This window comes from Globicephala melas, chromosome 19 (assembly GCF_963455315.2).
Source record: "Globicephala melas chromosome 19, mGloMel1.2, whole genome shotgun sequence".
Lineage (NCBI taxonomy): Eukaryota > Metazoa > Chordata > Mammalia > Artiodactyla > Delphinidae > Globicephala > Globicephala melas.
In genome coordinates this window covers 55,531,152-55,553,791 of record NC_083332.1, presented here as the reverse complement: position 1 = coordinate 55,553,791, position 22,640 = coordinate 55,531,152, and the positions used below count along the sequence as shown (strand labels likewise).

Here is a 22,640-nt window from a genome sequence, read left to right as displayed (position 1 = left end):
AGTACACTCTTGGTCTTCCAAAGAATGGAGCTTGTATTCTGATACTTTTAATCTGTAATATTCATGTTTTACTCTGACTTTATGATACGTACCAGCCTGGCTTTGCACGGTAGAATACCTATAGAAATTTGTTCCTTTCTATAGTGCTGAAATACGCTTTTGGGGGGTATTTTTTCATAGAAAAACTACATTTATTTTTCTTTCATACCTGAAGCTAGTTCTTGTTTTCTATCATTATGTAGCTTTATATACAATAGTGATAACTTACAGGAGTAAATAGCACTCTAGTCCCTTTAATACGTAACTCTTCATCCAGTTATTTTAAAAACTATGTTATAGCTAGCTAGTTTCTTCTTTTGCTTCAGGTGTAATAGTTAAATGAATCAGCGCTAGAATCAGAAAGGTCTGGCCTTGGAATTTCAGTTGACACTAACAATCTCAGTGACTGTGTTCATTGGTAGAGGTCAGGCTCTGCTGCAGTAACAGACAGATCCTAAAATCTCAATGGCTTGACTCATTAAGTGTGTTATCATTCATGCATAGTCTGATGAGTGCTTATGGGGGTTCTTCCCAAAGCTGTGACTCGGGATTCAGGCTTCCTTCGTTTTGTGATGCTACCAACTCAACATGTGACTTCCAAGGTCATAGTGGGAGGAGAAGAGAGAACTGAAGGGACACTTTACCTCTTAAATGTCTCATCCAGGAAGTGATATAATCAGTTCCACTCGTTCTGCTGGCTAGACTAGTCACAGGGCTCTAACACAACTGTAAGAGAGGCTGCAATGTAGGGAAAGACAATGGCTCTTTTGGGAGAACTAACTTTCTCACAGTGACCACGGAAATTTTCCCAACATTCCCATATGTTTTCTCATTAATAAAATTATCCTAATAATCAGTAACTATGAGTTCCTCTCTTTCAGAGGTTCAGTATAGGTACCAGATATAAATATATGTTGACTTTTATTTTTATTTAGCTGAGTTGAAACCAGTGTTTCTTGTATGTCATCTTTGTCTCGGAATTGTTCATTTTCAATATAATGATTCCCATTCCCCTCCAGCCATTATATTTTCTTTTCTGGCATTCTTCCAACCTTGATCACAGACAGCTGGTGGCTTGTATTGATTAGTAATAACGTGCACATTTGACTGAGTCATTTTGAGCTGTCCCTTCCCACCTAGAGTGGGGTTGAAGCATTCTGAATTGGGGTTGAAGCATTCTGAATAGACTGATCTCTAATAAAGAACAATAAAGACAGGGACCAGTTATGGATGTCCCTTGCACCCTTCTCAATGTGGCTAGACAGAGAGTCTCATACCGCCAGAACCATCAGACTGCTGCTTTCTGATTGGTATTGGATTCCCAGGAACAAGAATTTCCACACAATATCATGAAGAAAAGCATGCATGGACTTTTAGAGTCAGAAAAACATGTCTGCAAATTCTTTGATCCTTCTCCCATGCAGAAGTGGAGTGTGGGTGTCCCCTCCTCTTGTGTGTGGGATGACCTCAGTGGTTGGTCAACCAGGTGAGTCCAGCAAAAGTGAAACGATGTGACTTATGAGGCTAGGTCGTAAAAGGCAATTCAGCTTCTGCCTATTCTAATATTGTAATGATATCAAACACTTGGCAAGCGTTAGTTGTCCTTCCTTTCCTCAAGCTTATCTTTCTTCAACTAGTTTCCTGAGAAACAAGACTGACTCTGCAATGCTGTGGTAGAAATTGGTCGCAGCCCAGCATCTTTACATTTCGGTAATATATACCGTATTATGAGTACCCTCTTTGAGGTAGAACAGAAAACTCAAGACCCCTGTACTACCTTGTAGCAAGGATTCTGGCATGTGACCTAGTTTCCACCAATTAGATGCACCCTCACAATACATGCATTGAGAAGTGAATAACAGGAAGAAGTGGTCGTTTGCGAAGGGGTGAAAGAAAATTGTCGTGATGGTGGCAGAGGCATTTGATACTTTGGGGCTGGGGTGGCAGAGCTTTGGAATCCAATCCCAAGTGTCCTATTTCTGAAAGCTGAGTCAGTTACATATTTTGAATAAATAGTTCCAGGAACAAATTTTTCCTCACTTTATAGCCTCAAAGTCTGGCTTTCTGACCCACTCTTCCCCTGAAGATTTTGTAGGCTACCTAATAACTTCTGATAATTTTGTTATTAAAAACCAATGAGGAATATATAAAATAGATAAACGGGAACCTACTTTATGGCACAGAGAACTATATTCAATATCTTGTAATAACCTGTAATGGAAAAGAATCTGAAAAGGAATATATATATAAAAATCACTTTGCTGTAAACCTGAAAATAACACAGCATTTTAAATCAACTATACTTCAATAAAAAGTTGTTTGTTTTGAAAAAAAAAAACAACTTGTGGTTACAATCAAGAGAGGGAAGGGAAGAGAGACAAATTAGGAGTTATGAGATTAAAAAAAAATCAATGAGGATTCTGTCATTTACAACAAAGGCCCAACTAATAAAAATGTACACTTCCAATTTAAGCCTCAGATCCAACAATTAACATAACACTTATGTAAGAATAATGTCTCATAGTTATACATAGTTTATAAAGAGCTCTCATGAGTTATTTTTTAATGTAAATTTTCATCTTTAATGCCAAACTCTTTTCCAAATTATACCCATTTACTCTCCTACCATTGACATTTTACACTTTATCAACAGGCATTTTTTAAACTTTACCAAAATTTTGGTTATGTTGTGCTATCTCAATTGACTTTTTGTGTAAAGTTCTATGAATTTTAACATATATATATAGACACCAATCTGTCTACCATTGCTATAGTTCTGTCTTTTTGAGAATGTCATATAGAGTATACACTCCTGTATACTGTAGAGCATGCAGTACAATTTTTTGAAAATGACTGGCTTCACTCAGCATAATGCCTTTGAGATTCATCCATGTCATTATACGTAGAGAGAGTTTGTTTCTTCTTATTGCTGAGTAGTGGTCCATTGTATGCATATACCAGTTGGGTTACCTGTTCACCTATTGAAGGATATTTGGGGTGTTTTCAGTTTGAGGCAATTATGAACAGAGTTGCTCTAAATACTCATGTACAGATTTTGTGTGAATATAAGTTTTAATTTCTCTAGAATAGTAATCAAGAGTAGGATTGCTGCATAGTTTGGTGAGTGTATGTCTCCCTTTATAAGAAATTGCCAGATTGTTTTCTAGAGGGGCTTTACCATTTTGCATTTCTATCAGCAATGTATGAGAATTCCAGTTGCTGCTGTCCTTGCCAACAGTTGGTATTGTCAATATATATATATATTTTTTAACATCTTTATTGGAGTATAATTACTTTACAATGGTGTATTAGTTTCTACTTTATAACAAAGTAAATCAGCTGTACATATACATATATTCCCATATTTCCTCCCTCTTGTGTCTCCCTCCCACCCTCCCTATCCCACCCCTCTAGGTGGTCACAAAGCACCGAGCTGATCTCCCTGTGCTATGTGGCTGCTTCCGACTAGCTATCTCTTTTACATTTGGTAGTGTATATATGTACATGCCACTCTCTCACTTCGTCCCAGCTTACCCTCCCCCCTCCCCGTGTCCTCAATTCCATTCTCCACACCTGCCTCTTTATTCCTGTCCTGCCCCTAGTTTCTTCAGAACCATTTTTTTTTTAAGATTCCATATATATGTGTTAGCATACCGTATTTGTTTTTCTCTTTCTGACTTACTTCACTCTGTATGACAGACTCTAGGTCCATCCACCTCACTACAGATAACTCAATTTCGTTTCTTTTTATGGCTGAGTAATATTCCATTGTATATATGTGCCACATCTTTATCCATTCATCTGTCAATGGACACTTAGGTTGCTTCGGTACATCCCCGGTAGTGGGATTTCTGGGTCACTATTTTTAATTTTAGCCATTTTAATATGTGGTTTTAATTTGCATTTCCCTAATGGCTAATGATGTTGAATGTCTTTTTATGTGCTTTTTTTTTTTGTGGGGAATAATTGTGATCCCTGATCCCCATCACAAATGGGGTTCAACAGGTTACCTGCATCTCCCGGCATAGGGTAGGCACACACTGAGCTAGGCATCACAGACCTGTTATTGCTCAGTCTTGGGTGGCTGAATGCCCTCTGTCCCTCTAAGAAGTATGTGCTTATTATATCCTCTTTGGTGAAGTGTCTGTTCAAGTGTTTTGTCCATCTTGTATTTGGCAAAAATAATTTTTCAATTTTCTATTTGTTGTTATTTTCTTACTATTGAGTTTGCAGAGTTCTTTACATATTCTGGATAGAAGTCCTTTATCAAATAAGCGATTTGCAAATATTTTCTCCCAGTCTGTAGCTTGTCTCTTTTCATTCTCCAACAGAGCCTTTGGCAGAGTGAAAGTTCATAATTTTAATGAGGACCAGTTTATCTATCTATCTATCTATCTACAGTTTATCTATCTATTTATTTATTTTATGGGTCATGCTTTTGGTGTCATGTCTAGAACACTTTGCCTAACCCCAGTTCTTAAAGACTTTCTGTATTTTCTTCTAAAAGTTATATAGTTTTATGGTTTATATTTAGATCTATGATCCATTTTGAGTTAATTTTTTTGCATATGAATGGCCAGTTATCGCAACATTCTTGTTGAAAGATGTTCTTTCTGCAATTAATTTTTTTTGCATCTTTGTCAAAAATCAATTGGCCGTGTTTATGTGGGCATATTTTTGAACTCTTTATTCTGGCCCATTGATCTGTTTGTCTCTGCATTCACCAATACCATACTGATTCCTATAGTTTTATGGTAATTTTTGTTTGTTGTTTTGTTTTTGAGTTTAAAAAGGCATTATTCTTTATTTTAAAAAATAGTGATAAAATATAAATAATATAAAACTTACCATCTCCACTATATTTAAGTGTACAGTTCAGTGGCATTAACTACATTCACATTGTTGGTGCACCCATCACCACTGTCCACCTCCAGAACGTTTTTCTTTCTTTTTTTTTCACACACACACACACACACACACTGTATTTTATTTTTACAAGAGCTAAATAAACTGACACCAAGCATTGTAAATGGATGACCACAACAAGATACCATACTGATTCCTATAGTTTTATGGTAATTTTTTAAACTGGGTAATGTGATTCCTCCATTTTGTTCTTCATTTTCATAATGGTTTTAGCTATTATAGTTCCTTTTACATTTCCTAATAAATTTAAAAACCAGTTTGTTAATATCTATAATAAATCCTGCTCTAGATTCATACCTTGATATTCAGCAGTTATTCCTCCAACTTTTTCTTTGGGATTGTCTATCTATTCTTGGGCCTTTGTATTTTCACATACGTTTTTGAATCCCGAAAATTGAAAACAGTTTTAAGAAAATAATTTTAACTTTATAGTCCTATCTTCCCAAGATCTAGGACTTCCCATTTCCAGGGCCCCTGGACTCTATTTTCAAAGACCACAAATGTCTACATTTTAGGTAGCGATATTTATAGTTATTAAAGGTCATTTGCTTTGTATCTCACCTCTGATGATACCAGACCAGTGTGGAACCAAGACATTACTACTGGTCACCAAAACCTGGCTTCCTTTTCCTTCTGGAGATAGAGGAGGAAGTATTATCTCCACTTCTCCTTGAAGCTAAGCAGTACCTTGTGACTTGTTCCAGTTAATCACATGGGGACTGAAGTCATATGAGTTACTTCTGGGCAGAAACATCTAAGAGCCAGTGAGGGCTTCCCTGGTGGCACAGTGGTTGGGAGTCCACCTGCTGATGCAGGGGACGTGGGTTTGTGCCCCAGTCCTGGAGGATCCCATGTGCCGTGAAGCGGCTGGACCCGTGGGCCATGGCCGCTGGGCCTGCGCGTCCGGAGCCTGTGCTCCGCAGCGGGAGAGGCCACAGCAGTGAGAGGCCCGCGTACCACACACAAAAAAATAAATAAATAAGAGCCAGTGATTCCCCATGTTTGCCATCACATTCTGCCATCGCAGTTGGCTACGGTTTCCCAGGATGGTGTCTCCATCAGTTCAAGTTCCAGAGTGAGGATAATGTGCCACAGAGTCCAAAACATCATACAGTGGACATGTAGCATGAGTTAGAAATAAATTTATGTTGTTTTTTACCACTGGAAAAAAACCCCCTGGGATTGCCTGTTATTGCATGATAACCTTGACTATCTTGACTAATACTAGGTAGCTGAGGCTAACAGACAGTGACCATGTCAAACTGAAGTATACCCTGGTAAGGCTGCCAGGGCAACCTTTTCCAAAAAGAACCTGACAGCTTAAGCCATATCGGGGGCAAACACACACAAAACAAACAAAAATTCAGAGTTTTATGGGCATTTTCAAATAGACCCATTTCTACTTTTGTTAAAATGATAAAGTAACTACATTATCACCTTCTTGACCAAGGAAATACAAAGTTTCTTTATGTAATGATACAGCATACTCTATCTGTCTCTTCTTGTGTCTTCTGCTATCCCTTTTCTTAGCTTCTCTTCAGCTACTAGCCTTTTGGAAATGTCTTTGTGTTCTTGGTTGGGGTTGCGGTGGGGGGGTCTTCTCTTTTCAAGTAGGTTTCTCTCTGGGCAGCATTATTTATTTGCAAATAGTAGATATGGTCATTGTTCCTGGTTTAGTAGATATGGTCATTGTTCCTGGTTTACAAGAATTTCAACCCCTGCCACCCTATTTTAACTTTCATCCAACACATCCATGAGCATAGCAACAGAAGACGTGTCCTTTTGCTGGACTCCGCTGTAATAGCGGTGTGTCTCTGCCACTGGCCAGTGGCAGCTTAATGGAAATCTTTGTTCATTTCAGGAGCAGGACACTTTGTATTCTAAGTTACAGATTGGTTAGGCTGTCAAAGCGCCATTGATTTTGCCAGATGTATAACAAAAAGGCATTTGGTAGTCTCTGTACTTCTTCATTAACATACTACACCATCATAGTGTGGGGTCAGAGATCTGGAAGGTAATGTCTACTTTTTTTTCCTCTGCATTTCAAGCCCTTTCTTTTGCATTCAGTAAATTCAATGAGAAGGCTTTGAGTACTTTGACTTATGAGTAGTTGGCCAATTATTTATGGAGTGTCTCCAAGTCACCTTCGTAAGCTTTATTCTCTGGTAGTTTTGACTTTGTGGTACATCTGTTCTCTTTATGTAAGTCCCTCTTCAAGGTCTTTACTCCAGCTTAAAATTATACAAACCGTGTAATCTATTCTTTGATACATTTACTTCAGTTTGCTTAAGGTCAAAATTCATGCTTCGCTCACCTCCACCATATTCTGATAACACGATGGCTTAAAAAACATGTTATTATGGAAAATTTCACAGTGACATAAAAGTAGAGAGAATAGTGCAAGTAACCTCCGTGTTGTCATACCCTTCTACAACAAACAGAATTTGTGGCTACTTTTATCTCCTCATTCTCTCTTTAACCATGGCCACACCCACCCCCTTGCAGGACTTTTGAAACAAATCATAACGGCTTATGTTTAATTGGTAAAATAATAACATACTTTACAGGTTTTTTGCTGATTATTTTCTTTCCATTTCTGTTTTTTTTGCAACTTTATTTATTTTTGGCTGCATTGGGTCTTTGTTGCTGCGCGTGGGCTTTCTCTAGTTGCCGCGAGCGGGGGCTATTCTTAGTTGCGGTGCAGGGGCTTCTCATTGCAGTGGCTTCTCTTGTTGCGGAGCATGGGCTCTAGGAGCACGGGCTTCATTAGTTGTTGCACGCGGGCTCAGTAGTTGTGGCACACGGCCTTATTTGCCCCGCAGCATGTGGGATCTTCCCAGACCAGAGCTCAAACCCGTGCCCCCTGCATTGGCAGGCGGATTCTTAACCACTGCGCCACCAGGGAGATCCCATTTCTGTTTACTTTAAATGCTACTAGAAATGATATTTTCTGTATCATACTGAATTTCCATAGGCTCTTAGACTCTCATTCATCTTCTTTATTTCATTTCCACATAGCTTAAGTTCCTTGGATCAGTTTTTCTTTGGGTTTATTCTTGTTTATCCAAACATGTACTTTCGGGGCTTGCACCTCAGTCAAAATTTTCTTCTTTGTATATTTCAGTTCTAGCCACTTCAGTAGCGTATGTCAGAGAATTTAATACCTTCTGGCATACATCTGTGTGCCTTCCTGCTTTGTACTCCAAATCCAATCTTCTAGTTGCATCTGCAAATGCATTTTCCCATGGGAGCATTTTCACTGTGATCTTTGTGTTTCCTTGATGTAATTTTCTTGGAAAACATATGGACTTTTATGTATACTTTACACCAGTGATTCTTAAACCAAATCAGGTTGTAAAGGTCCGTGGAAATCAAGAAGTGGAAGAACATGAGTTCTGATTTACTTCAAATCTATAAACAAGGCATAATTTTATCATCAGAAAGTGAATATTATATCACTGCAGATTTCTGCATTCCAACATAAAAGGAAAACTGCATGTAATTTGTAAGAAATCACATATCCACTCTTTCAGTTGACCTTTGATTGCTTCTTGCACGTTTCTATTTGTCACCTCTTACATGAGCTGGAGGACAAGAATGGGCAATAAATCTCGAAGGCACAGGACTTCCCTGGTGGTCCAGTGGGTAAGACTCTGAGCTCCCAGTGCAGGGGACCCAGGTTCCATCCCTGGTCAGGGAACTAGATCCCACTTGCATGGCGCAACTAAGAATCTGCATGCCGCACTATGTTGCAACAGGATCCCACGTGCTGCAACTAAGACCCGATGCAGCCAAAATAAATAAATAAACTAATTAAATATTTTTTAAAATCTTGAAGGCGTGTTTATAGGAGGAAAACTGAAAATTAAGATGATTCTTTACACTTACTGAAGTTTTTCTAATTAGGAAAAGCCCACCAATATTCTGTTTTAGTAGTGGAGCAGCTTGAGAGCACCAGTGTTCCAGAGGAGCACCTAGCAATCTGGTATGCAGTAATCTGACCATTTGACTAAGAATACTGCATTTACCAACTCAGAGATGATGCTTTGTTTTCAGTCATAAGGAGTCAGTATAGTTCCCATGATCCGCCCATTAAATGCGCAAAGTACTTATATTGGGTTGGCCAAAAATTTGTTCAGGTTTTTCCGCAAGATGTTACAGGAGGACCCGAACGAACTTTTTGGCCAGCCCAATAAAAATGTAGCATTTATAACGAATAAGTAAAGTGCATAGAGCAGTGCCTGGCACATAGTAAGAGCTATGTAACAGTAAATTTTATTATTAGATTATTGTTGTTACCTGGGTTTCCTTTGGCACTTGGTAATATAATGTGACTGGAACCTCTTCTGGTGCCTTCACCAGGTCTGTCTTCTAACTTACTCTAGTTTTTGTTGTTGTTGTTGATTTTTGTTTGTTTCTTTTTGTTTGTTTGTTTTGGCTGTCGCATGAGGGATCTTAGTTCCCCGACCAGGGATCGAATCTGTGCCCCCTGCAGTGGGAGCGTGGAGTCCTAACCACTGACCCACCAGCGAATTCCCTCTACTGACTCTAAAATAGGGGCTTGGGCCTTCCCTGGTGGTGCAGTGGTTAAGAATCTGCCTGTCAATGCAGGGACACGGGTTCGATCCCTGGTCCAGGAAGATCCCATAGGCTGCGGAGCAACTAAGCCCGTGTGCCACAACTACTGAGCCTGTGAGCCACAACTACTGAAGCCTGTGAGCCTAGAGCCCATGTTCCACAAGAAGAGAAGCCACCGCAGTGAGAAGCCCTTGCACCGCCAAGAGTAGCCTCCGCTCTCCGCAGCTAGAGAAAGCCCGCGCGCAGCAACGAAGACCCAACGCTGCCAAAAAAAAAAACGGGGGGGCTCACCTAATACCACATCTTTGGCCTCTACGGTTCTCCTCTCTAGATATAGAGATAGAGATAGGGATATAGTCTTCCCCTCAGATTTCACGTATTCTCTTGACATGTGAGAAGTAGATGGAGATGGTTAACCTGTAAGAGAGAAGAGTACATGGAGCATTTTCATAGGGCTGTTGGGAGGCTGAGGCAGTGGCCAGTCTCTGGATCAATGATTCTTCAATCCTCTGTAGTGACAGACTGCTTTGTACCTCTGATGCAAGCCCTTCCCCCAAAAAATGATTGAGCGTTTGCAGAGGCATCATAGACCTCCAGAAACCCATCCGTGGATGGGAAGGCTTCCTGCCTTGGTCTGGAGGGCAAAACAAGGACCAGGGAGTGGACGATGTTGAATGGGCAGGGAAAGAAGTCCTGGTTCAATATAAGGATGGTCTTTCTAACAGAGTGGTAGTTCTCCAACTTTGTAGGATTTTACAATCATCTAGGGTGATTTTAAAAATTCTGATGGCCAGGCTGTGCCCAGACCGACAAGAATCAGAATTTCTGTGGGTATAGTCTGGGCATTTTTACTTTTTATAAAGTTCCCCAGATGATTCCAAGGTGCAGCTGAGTTCAGGAATCAGTCAATTAGAGTACCTTGCCATTGGAACAGTCTCTTTAAGTAGTGAGCACCTTGTCAGTGGAGATACTTCAAGCACAGAACATTTTTCTTATTGATCTGAACATTCTAACTATACTTAATCTCTCCTAAACAGTATCTATTTCTTTGCTCTATTAACCTCAAGTTCAAATTTATTTTATTATTTAAGAAATGACTTCACTTTTGATTCTCTGCTTTTTTTCTTTCCAATTGTACACTTGTTAAGTCTATGGGTTCTGTGGTATTTGCATTTGTAATTCAAAATTACAAAGGTATGAGTGTACTTATAGGAGCTTCTTTGGCCTGGGCAGCAACTGAAGTGAAATTTCACAATATGAAAGGCCCAGGCTGGTTTGCACAATCTGTCTGGTCCTTAATCATACTTCTGTTTGGAAACAGAATAGCGCTTCTAGTTTTCAGTCACTTGTAATATCATTTCTTTCCCTTTCAGCGTTCATTCATTTCCTCTGATGTCATATTGGAAAAGATTAGGATGCCCAAAGATATTTGACCTTCCATAGGTACATGGAACTTTATTAGCATCAAAATGCCATTTTAGGGCTCCCCTGGTGGCGCAGTGGTTAAGAGTCCGCCTGCCGATGCAGGGGACATGGGTTCGTGCCCCGGTCCGGGAAGATCCCACATGCCGCGGAGCAGCTGGGCCCGTGAGCCATGGCCGCTGAGCCTGCGCGTCCGGAGCCTGTGCTCCGCAATGGGAGAGGCCACAACAGTGAGAGGCCCGCGTACCGCAAAAAAAAAAAAAAAAAAAAATGCCATTTTAAGCCTATGTGAAAAAGCCAAAATGGTAATTAAACAGATATTGTTATAAGAAGTTGCTGATCGCTACCTAGACAGAAAGTGAAAATGTATGCTTCTGGCAGGGGTCACTTTGGGGTGAGAGAGCAAGGCGTGTGGTCCCCAGTGGCCTCTGTCTCATTACAAGCAAAGTTTTCCTCAGGAAGGCCCTGGCCATTCATCAGCAGCCATTGTGCTGACGTAATATTGGTGGTCATTGCCTGGGCATTAGAGTCCATCCACACAGCTTGCGGGGTCCCCAGGAGGAACCCGTCTGTGGGACTGTATTACAATCATGCTGGTTTTATAGATGAGCAAACAGACCTGGAAAAGTAACTCGCCCAACAAAACAGACAGCTAGGACATAGGATTGGAACCCTGGCTGATTGGAACCCGAGTCTGTGCTCTCCTGATAAGGATGATTACTTTCCTAACACTTTGGCTGGCTTATGAATGCCAAGTCCTATTTTTCAAGCTGGAAAAACATCAGCTAAAGATAGACAGCATCATCATCACCACCACCTACCACCACCACAGCCACCGACACCATCATCACCACCACCTACCACCACCACAGCCACCGACACCATCATCACCACCACCTACTCTATCAGTTTGCTAGGACTGCCACCACGAAGCACCACAGACAACAGAAGTTTACTGTCTCAGTTCTAGAGACTTGGAGTCCAAAGTCAAGGCGTTGGCAGGGTTCGTTCCTTCTTTTTTTTTTCTGGGTTGTCTTTTCACTTTTTTTTTTTTGGTTTGTTTGTTTTGACCACGCTGTGCAGCATGTGGGATCTTAGTTCCCTGCCCTGGGATCGAACCTGTGCCCCCTGCGTTGGGAGTGCAGAGTTTTAACCACTGGACCGCGAGGGAAGTCCCTCACTTTTTTTTTGTTATATCGAAGTATAATTGATTTACAGTGTTGTGTTACTTTCAGGTGTACAGCAAAGTGATTCAGTTATATTATATATATTATAGATATAATATATATCTATAATATATATACTCTTTTTCAGAAAGAATATATATATTCTTTTTCAGATTCTTTTCCCTTATAGGTTATTATAAAATATTGAGTATAGTTCCCTGTGCTATAGAGTACGTCCTTGCTGGTTATCTGTTTTACACATGGCAGTGTGTATATGTTAATCCCAGACTCCTAATTTATCCCTCCCCCCTGGGTTGGTACCTTCTGAGGCTGTGAGGGAGGGATGTGTTCCAGGCCTCTCTCCTTGACTTGTTGATGACTGTCTCGTCCCTGGGTCTCCTCACATTGTCTTCCCTCTAAGCATGTCTGTGTCCAGAGTTCCCCTCTCTATGTGGACACCTTCATATAGGGTGGATGAGGGTGAACCAATTGACTTAGCTTTGACCACATTCTCCACCAGCTTCCTCAGAAGCCAAAGGATCCCCAAGCCGACATCCAGGGCTGTTCGGACAGGACAGAGGAGGTGGCTGGGATGCATCAGTCACACATAGCACGATGGTTCTCTTCATATTAGCACAGTATCATTTGGATGTTTTGGGAGTGGAGGGTAGGGATGCTTAACCCTACATTCCTACTCTGTAGGGGCACTTGGTACCCCATCACGAGAGACAGAGTCTGTAGTAACATCTTTCTACCCTCTTTTCTTCACTTACAACTTTGGTCTTTAAATCCATCAGTCTTTAAAATTAGCCTTATCTTTTACAATGTCAATAGCTGGCAAAGGATGATTTTGTAATATTTCTTCTGTCTATTCCTGAACATATCTTGAAGATATTTCGCCTGAGTTGTTGAATTGCTTTAAAAAAAACAACAAAAAACAATACTAAATGCTAAGTTCAATTTGCATTTCAAACCACAGGAAGAAGATGTTAAAGACTTTAAGCAACCATCACAGTAATGGATCTCAGTCTGAAAAACGAGACTGAATTAGAAAATAGTGAAAATAATGAAATTCAAAGCACAGAAGAAACTGAATTAAACTATACTTGTCCAGATGAAAGCAGTGAAAAGAATCACGTTTGTTGTCTTCTCAATATCAGTGACATTACACTTGAACAAGATGAAGAAGCCAAAGAGTTTGTCATTGGAACTGGATGGGAAGAAGCAGTGAGTATTTTCTTGAGTTAGGTCTCTTGCATGTCAGTGTTTTGATACAAGCCCTTTCTTTTACTATTTTCAAAAACAGTTACTATTGCCAAAAAAAAAAAAAGTGTAAATGATGAAATATAGAAACCTTTTGGAACAGAGGTAGAATGTTAATGATGATAATAGCTGTACCTTTTATTGAGTATTTATGGCCACTCACTATTGGCAAGCACAGTACTGAATGCTTTACGTACATCAATTCATTCATTTTCTCAATAGTTCTGTGAGGCAGGTATTATGTGAGGCATAATATTATGTGAGACAGCCTCACTTCTTGGACAAGGATACCAAAGCACCCAAAAGGTGAAATGTGTCAAAGATCACCCAGGCAGTGGGCAAGGCAGGGCTTGAACCCAGCTCTTCTGGACTCCAGAACCCAAGCTGCTTAACTTAACCCAAGCTACTTAATTCCCCAAGAGACCTGAGATTTTTATCCTGGTGGTTCTACTCAGAACCCTGTGGGTTTATTCTTAGACTATTCTTAGAATCAGTAATAGAAATACAGTTCTAAATTTAGAACTGTAAGGGAATTTGGTCTAATCCAATGATTCTCACTTGCTAGTGTCACAACTGGTGGGGAGGGAGAAAGGATGCTACTGGATGTAGTGGGTAGAGGCCAGGAGTGCTTACAATGCCCAGGGTGGCTCCCACCGCAATAAATGGTCCAGCCTTTGGACTTCCCTTGCGGTCTAGTGGTTAAGACTCTGTCCTTCTATTGCAGGGGGTACATGTTCGATCCCTGGTGGGGGAACTAAGATCCCACATGCCACGAAGCCAAAAAAAAAAAAGAAAAAAGAAATGATCCAGCCTTGTCTTAGCTTGGGCTGCTGTAATAGAATACCATAGACTGGGTAGCTTAAGCAACAGACACTTATTTCTCAGTCCGAGGTCAGGGTCCCAGCATGGTTGGGTTCTTGGTGAGAGCCCTATTTCATTTTATTTTATTATTTTTTGGCTGTGCCATGCAGCATATGGGATGCAGAATCTTTAGTTTCCCAACCAGGGATCAAGCCCTCGCCCCCTGCAGTGGAAGTGTGGAGTCTTAACCACTGGACCGCCAGGGAAGTCCCCTCCTTTTCTTATAAGGGCACTAATCCCATCATGAGGGCCCTGCCATCTTGACCTCATCTAACCCTAACACCTCCCAAACACCCACCTCCAAATACCATCAACTGGGGATTAGGGTTTCAGCATAGGAATTTGCCGGGGGAGGGTACACAAACATGCAACCCATAAAAAAACCCCAATGTTGGTAGTGCCAATGTTGAGAAACCTTGATCTAATTGGTTTATTTTATAAATATGGAAACTGAGGCCAAAATAAGACAGAGTGACTCTACCCAAGTCCACTTGACAGTTGCAAGAATGTGTCTTCGGGGCCTCCTCTGGTGCTCTCTCTACTGTACGCCACCCCCCCACCTCATTAAGCATATATGACCTATGACCTTCCATACACACACACCCAGATCAGGTAAGTCAAGGTGGTAGAGAGTTCTATTTAAGCATGGAAAACTTTCTAAGCTTAGAAGTTAGAAGGTTCCATTTCTAAGCTTAGAAGTTAGAAGGTTCAGTTTACTATTCAAGGTAATTACTTTGAAATACCAAGGGCTGTTGGAAAAGAATTTTCTTTTAATTGGAAAAATTGCCCCGTGCCCCATGCTGAGAGTACGTTTGCTGTTCACACTGTCTGGTATGACCATTTCCTCCTGCCTGCTGCCTGCTACTCTTTGCTCTCTCTGTCCAGCCCCCGACCCCTGCCCACCCAGCCCTACCCCACCTCTCAGACAGCCTTGCCTCAGGAGGGTTGACTGAGGTTTGTCCCTGCCCCCTGCAAAGGCTGGCTTCCTGCACTGGCTCATGGTCCCCTGACCCTTTCTGTGCTGGTGCCAGGGACCCCTGGGCCAGCATTTAGAGGAGGACAGAGAACACTTTGCTGGTAGCAATTCCTGAGAGTTTCTTATGCTTGCAGAGCCAAGGGACCTCACAGGAGGCAGGTGATGGGATGTCTCAGGGCTGCACAGTGTTGACCCAGGCTGACCCAGTGCAGGAGCCTTTCCTATCACTACCCTGCTGTTTCTCCCCGTGGCAGCCTGTGGACGCCCACACCACTTGGTGGCTCTGTGGACACTCAGTCAGGAGGGAGGCACAGTCACCTTGCACTGCAGCTGGGCTCGAAGTCCTGGCAGACATCCAGACCTTTTCGGAAACACCTAGCTTACCTGTGACACCTCACCTGTAAGGACCAAAAAGGCAAGGTGTCATTGCCTCCTGCCCTGGGACTTGGATCCCCTGCCCGGCCATCTGAACACCCTGGAGATGTAGATCCTCTGTATCAGCCTCGACCCAAGGCTCATGTGGGTGCCTTTTTTTTTTTTTTTTTTTTTTTTGGCTGTGCCTTGCAGCTTGCTGGATCTTGGTTTCTGGACCAGGGATTGAACCCGGGGCCTCTGCAGTGAAAGCGCCAAGTCCTAACCACTGAACTGCCAGGGATCTCCCATGTGGGGTGCTTTCTATTTTATTTATTTTTTAAAAAAGATATATTTATTTTATTTTTTAATTAATTTATTTTTGGCTGTATTGGGTCTTCGTTGCTGCACGCGGGCTTTCTCTAGTTGCGGCGAGCGGGGGCTACTCTTCACTGCACGCTTCTCACCGCGGTGGCTTCTCTTGTTGCACAGCATAGGCTCTAGGCACGCGGACTTCAGTAGTTGTGGCACGCATGCTCAGTAGTTGTTGGCGCATGCGCTTAGCTGCTTGGCGGCATGTGGGATCTTCCCAGACCGGGGATCAAACCCATGTCCCGTGCATTGGTAGGAGGATTCTTAACCAGTGCACCACCTGGGAAGTCCCTGGGGTGCTTTTTAAAATCTACCTTCCCAGGGATTCCCTGACCCTTCCCAAGCCCCTCCCCTGAGTACTGCCTTAGTAGGTTGGGGTGGGCCTCGGGAATCTGGATTTTGAAAAGCAGCTCAGGTGACTCTTAGGGTCAGGCAACTGGGGAGCCTTCGCTGACTCAGCTGGACCTGTTTAGTAGATTCAGAAAGACAAAAGCTCAGGGGTTGCTGCACATTTTAGGCTCCCCTCACTCAACATCCCGTTAAGCCAGAGTTGGCCTTTTCCACACACACAGCCTGGAGACAAATCCCCTTGCCTGGGTGGAGGTGGGGACCAAGCGACTTGCCTCACTCCACCAAAGCCACCATCTGGAGAGAGGCTGTCAGCCTGAGGACCTATTAGCAAATGGGCTGGGACCCTTGCTTTTCTGTAAAAGCTGGAAAACCACCTGGGGAGCCAGGGTCAAGAGCAGTGAGGTGTGAGGCAAGCAGCATGGTCCTCTTGAAGATGCAGTGCCGACCCTTTAGCACGTGAAGGGACGGGGTTCCCAGAACAGAGGCAGAGGGAGGGGGAAGCTGGGGAAGATGTGCTCAGGCTGACTCAGCGTGCAGTGCTGGGCAGCAGCCTTGTAGCCGTCCAAGAACTGGGACTTCACTATGCTAAAGAAAATGTTTTTCTTTTTTTATGAGAACATATTCAAGGTTTCAGCAGCACGTCTTTGGGAAGAGCTAGGCCTGTGGAATAAGAAAGTATCGGACTCCAATAGCACTTACTAGACTTTTTAAAAAAGTGATGCTGCAGGCTTCCCTGGTGGCCCAGTGGTTAAGAATCCGCCTGCCAATGCAGGGGACACAGGTTCGAGCCCTGATCTGGGAAGATCCCACCTGCCACGGAGCAACTAAGCCTGTGCGCCACAACTACTGAGCCTGCGCTCTAGACCCTATGAGCCACAACTACTGAGCCCTTGTGCCACAACTACTTAAGCCTGCGTACCTAGAGTCCGTGCTCCGCAACAAGAGAATCCATTGCAATGAGAAACCCACCCACCGCAATGAAGTGTAGCCCCTGCTCGCTGCAACTAAAGAAAGCCCGCACAGCAAAGAAGACCCAACACAGCCATAAATAAATAAATAAATAAAAAGTTCCCTTTAAAAAATAAAAAAAAAATAAAAAGGAGTTTTTCTTGACACTTACGAATTTCTAACAGGAATTTGGGGAGCTGAACACCTGAGGTGAGAGGGTGTGGAGGGTGAAAAGGGGATGATGGGAAAGGGATGTTTTTGTGCAGGAGGACCAGAGGCTGGCCCCATCTTCAGGCCCAGGAGACAATGCTGCTCCTCACAGGCTCTCCTTGTCCTCTGCTTGGGGATGCACAGACCTCCTGAATGTGCCAGCACTTGTTGGCTGTAAGGATATTTTGAGCCTCAGTTTCCTCCTCTGTAACCTGGATATCAGAATACCTAAACTGTAGCACTCCTGTGAGGATTAAATGAACGAATGCCAAGAGATCCTCAGCTCAGTGCCTGGAACATAGTAAAATCGTGGGAGCTGTTTTTGCTTTTTTTTTTTTTTAACATATAAGGTTGCCAGATTTAGCAAATGAAAACACAAGGCACCCAGTTGAACTTGGCTTTCGGTAAACCTAATTAGTGTAAGTATATCCCGAATGTGGTCTTGTGTTTTTATCTAACAGCTGTGTTTACCTGTGACCTCTGTGGCAGGGTCAGCCAGGGGACTCCGGGTGTGGCCGCGGGCATGGGTGTGCCTGGGCCCAGCTGACCCTGCGTCTGCCTCTGCTCCTCTGCCTTTCCTTCAGCCTCTCCGAGCAGCAGTCTCCCGGGTGTGGTAAACAGACCCTGCAGTACAAGAAAGGCTGGCAGAGGGGACAAGAACAAACAGTTTTGATTTTATTTTAATAATTCTGAATTTACTTTAACGCACATCTAAAAAAATGTAGAGTCAGCACATCAATGTGGCCATTTATAGATACTATCGCTTAGTATTTTCGTCTTTAAAAATACTGTTACAAATACTATTGCTTAGTATGAGGCTAAACTAGGCATGAGAAGTTAAAACTAAAACATTTAAGTCAATTTTTAGAGAAATATTGATTTAAATAGGACAGCCAAACTGGGAATGGGGCCAAAGTAGGGGCAACTGGAGTCTAGGCAGCTCAGCTGAGAGTAACACGCTGTTTTATTTGCAGGTCCGAGGCTGGGGAAGGATTTCTCCAACTGCCTGCATCTGGCCCAGGAAGAAGCTTAAAAAGGCGAAGATGGGAGAAAGTGCCAGCAGCTGCTTACTCTGTGTCAGCCTCTCCCAAGGGAGCCTGGAGGCCAGGCTTCAGTCGGAGGACAGGCTTCAGTCGGAGGCCGGGAAGTTGGAGTCGGGCGCTTCAGCTCCGGCTGAGGCAGGGCCGGAGAAGGATGGAGGCAGCCTCTCCCAGACTCCGGGCCCCCCGCCAGGCCCCAACACTGCCTACCGGGAAGTTAACAGGATCTGCTTTCCCACTTACAGTCAGGGAGAGAAAAAAAGTCTGCAAATAAAAGAGTTTATTTGGTGCCTGGAAGACTGGGCCACTCCCGAGGCTGTGAGGGGCAACGACCCCGGAAGCCCCAGCGGAGGCGCTGACGGAAGTGCCTCCGTGGCAGACTCCTTGACTTCCAAGGCCCATTTAGTTCTACCTGCCCTGAAGTCTTCACCCCCAAATGGCTTGGATGTGCCAGGTAAGAAGAGTCAGAACTTTTTCTTGCAGCAGGAAGAGAAGGGGCTGAGCGTGGCGAAGGATGAGCAAGTGGCTTGTGCATATGGGGTGAAAACAGTTGACGGGACAGGTGAAAAGAGGCCCATTGAGCTGGCCAAGCACCACAAGGTGAAGGAAACGCAGCCTTTCCCCACCCCGGCGGCCCGGACATCCCTGCTGGCCGGTCCCGAGCCCTGCTGCCTGCCCTGGTCCCTCCTGCCTGAAAAACACCTGGTGTGCCCTCCCCACCACAACAGTGTTCGCTATCTCGCCACCCTGCAGCTTGTGGAGAAACAAGGAGCGCAGACCTACAAAGCCAAATTCAAAGCCAGGGAGCCGAGACCTCCCATGAAAACCCCACACCGCGTTCTCACAGCGGCCAAGCCGGAAAACAGGCCCCAAACGCTGGAGACCAAAGTGTTCTCAAGACCTCTCTTGCCGTCCCTCACGGTGAGCAGAGTTGTTATGGCCGTTCCCACTCACAGACTCCTCTGAGTTGCCATGATGTAATTCCCTGGGAATAAGCACCGTCTGAAAGTTGTTCATCTTCTCTTCGCTCTCTCCCTCCTGCCCCAACCCCAGTCTCTTCCTCATCCTCACCCTTGTCTTCTCGTACACTTTTCTCTCCCCCCTCCCCTGGTGCTTTTTTGTAGTATAATCAGGGGAAATTGAACCTCATTGTACGGGTTTTGATGTGCTCTCAAAGCCCCGATATTTATGTGTTACCTGCTTCTATTGCTTAGCCGTTTACAAAACGCAAACTGGTAATGCCAGTCTCAGCCTCTGCCTGACTTATCTCTGCACTGGAAGACAACTGGATGGTGGGGAATCTGAAGGGCCTCCCTCAGGGATGCCCCCATGCCAGCCCTGAGCCAACCTGCAGGGGCTCCTGCCCCCTCAACCCCAGTGCCTTAAGCCAAGGGTACTGGGCATGTGTAGACCACATCGTTTCTTGATCTTTTGAACCTGGCAGATGTCTGTCTGTTGCCGCATTTTCTCTTGCAACAAAGATCTGCTTTAATAGAAACAATGTTATAAGAGAAAAATTCCAGCCTGTGTCCAAATGAATATCCTCTGTCCAAGGTGGTGTATCCTTATATTATATCCATGGATGTACGGTATCCCTTGTTTCCTATATGCCCCAGATTTCATATATTATAGCCTCATGCTTGTCGCACATTTCATATATTTCATATATTATAGCCTCATGCTGGTCTCTGTGTCTGGGAAGTTTTTCTTACCATTCTACAAAATTCATCTTGGGAGGCAGGTTAAGAATAATTTTTTTTTAAAATGTCGCTGTGATTATTATCAGCACACATGCTTCCTCCAGTCTTACCTTATAACTACTATTTGGGAACTCGACAACCCCAAACAGACAAGTATGGAATGGGGCTGTGACTTTCTTCCTTCTTCCATCTTTCCTCTCCCCTCATTTTACCCGAGTGCGTATTTCCTGAAGTTGTATATAAATTAAACTTTTGTAAATTAGTTATATTTTAAATGTGAAGTGACAATGCTATGTAGAGAAATGCTCTGAAGAACCATTCTGTAATATGCATAACCATTTAGCCGCTCTGTAATTACATAGTTGGCATGTGCTTAAGGTAGGTTGTACTTGAACTCTAGGCTTTCCGTCTCCTAAATGATGGGCAGACAGAATATATGACTGTATTTGTAAACATCTGCTTTCCATAACTGGTCTTTGTGATGTCTTGTCTAAGTTTAGGTTTTTTGGTTTTGTTTTGTTGGTTTGTCTTTACAAAACACCAGAAATGCAGGAGTGACTATAGTACAACCGTCACTGAAAGGCGTATTTTGCCTTTTGAGGTCATACACTTTATAGTCTAGAAGCAGTTAACAGGTTCTACTCATTCTTTCTTCTCTGAATGAAGAAACCATCTGGATTCATCCCCAAGAAGAGGCCCTGATTTCCCACTGTGTCTGGACAGTGGGGGTCTTGGACCCAGTACTGTTTGAGGACCCTCCAGCTCTGGCAGCCTGCCCACCTAAGTCAGTGGTTTTTCAAGCCTCTCTTTATAAGCTGCAGAATAATGAATAAGCTCACTATGTAAAGCAGTCATAAGTGTTTGATTGGGAGGAAAAAGTATCCACCAGTATGAGGGACAAAGCCCACCTGCTCAGCCCAGATGTACTTACCTGTTGAGATCTTGAGGCAGTTTGAACTGATCCAAGTTACAACATAATGTTTTTTTCCTTAAGAAAAACTCATTTGTTGAGATAAGGGTTATAAATTCTATAGCTTTGGGGGTAAACATATAATAATTTAGAATTGAGGAGAGCCAGTTTGAACAAGGGAAGGGCCAAATTTAAAGGTTTGTAGTATCTTTTTTGAGCAAATAATTTGGTCAACAAAATGTTGACTAGAAGATCCCTCTGTGAATAGATAAGAATGCTTTGCATTTGGCATCTTTTTCTTTAGGTAATTATTCAAGTACCTGTTAAAGGCCCTCTGATATCTTATCTGTGTTAGCCCGTGGTTTAAATTGTTTCTCTGTGGATAGTCACTCTAGGCCTTGTCCCAATTTCTATTCAGATTAAATCAGGACATCCGAACTGGTCTTTGATGTCCAAGTTTAGATAAAGGCTAAATGTTTACTAGAATGCAGCCCCCCCTTAGGGTTCTAGGTCACTAACAAAAATCCTGCCATTTTAAGGAGTTAAGCATGTTACAATTCACTGCCAGTGGCCCTCTTCCTACCTCCAGGTGATGATCTCAGTTAGGTTTTGGTTCCTCTAGTCCTCCCCAAACCAAGCATGGAGGGCTCTGTGTTTCACCCCTCATTCTGTTATGTTTGGCTGTCTCATTAGTAAAGCTTTCCAAACCCCTATTCTTTTTTGAAATTAAAAAAATCACCGAGTGGAACTGTGGCAGCACCCGACAGAGGGCTCCTGCAGGGCCTGAGGTCAACTACTGGGTGAGGCCAGGCTGAGGTGTGGGGATGCTCCTGGGCAAGGGCAGGGCCATAGGGGCTGGAAACCTCGTTAAGAGTATAGATCTGACAGAGAGACGAGGGACAAGGCCAAGGGGAAGACTAAGAATAAGACCCGGCGACATTTGGACAAGTATGTAGGGCTTTGGCTACTCAGGGAGACTTTCCCTAATTTTTAGCTATGTTCTTTTTATTCTGGACTTTGCCCCCTATTGTGAAATTTACCTGTACTTCCAGGACCATGCTATAAAATGACTTGAACCCAGAATCAAATTTGCTTTCAACCCCTCCCGAAGCACCGGAGCCCCAGCCCGTCTCCCTGTGGGCTCCCCCAGCTGGCCAAGCAGGCCGAGCTGCACAGTTGGAGTCCCGCATCTGGGACTTTTTGGGTGTCTGGGCTTGGGTCCAGTGCAGCCTTAGTGCTGTAGTTTAGGGGCTACGGAAAAGTCAGATGGGGAAGAAACGGGCTCCTGTGGCTGTGACTGAGGGCAGATGAGGGTGGTCCCTGGTACCACGGGCAACACTCTCCCACTGTCTGCCAGGCTAACTGGGGCACTGGAGCCAGGAGAGATTCAGTGCTGTGCGCTTGATGCCCAGGCTAAACTCTGACCCGAGCGCCACTAGCCGGTCACATGATACAATAATTCCACTTGAATTGGCAAGGCACTGTTTTAAGAGTTCAAAGCCTCTTCTGGGTATTATCTCTTTTTAT

General features: G+C 43.4%; 1 protein-coding gene across 3 annotated transcripts in view; it reads left to right on the top strand.

Annotated features, from left to right (window-relative positions):
* C19H16orf46 (chromosome 19 C16orf46 homolog) overlaps positions 1-20,615 on the top strand; it is a 37,646-nt gene extending 17,031 nt beyond the window's left edge. For all 3 annotated transcript variants that reach the window (XM_060289847.1, XM_030863257.2, XM_060289848.1), the window contains 2 exons: positions 13,111-13,358; positions 18,438-20,615. In XM_060289847.1, coding sequence (XP_060145830.1) covers positions 13,149-13,358; positions 18,438-19,469 — 1,242 coding nt within the window. In that variant the 5' untranslated portion in view covers positions 13,111-13,148 and the 3' untranslated portion in view covers positions 19,470-20,615. The remainder of the gene's footprint in view (positions 1-13,110; positions 13,359-18,437) is intronic.
* Positions 20,616-22,640: the final 2,025 nt, after the last annotated feature.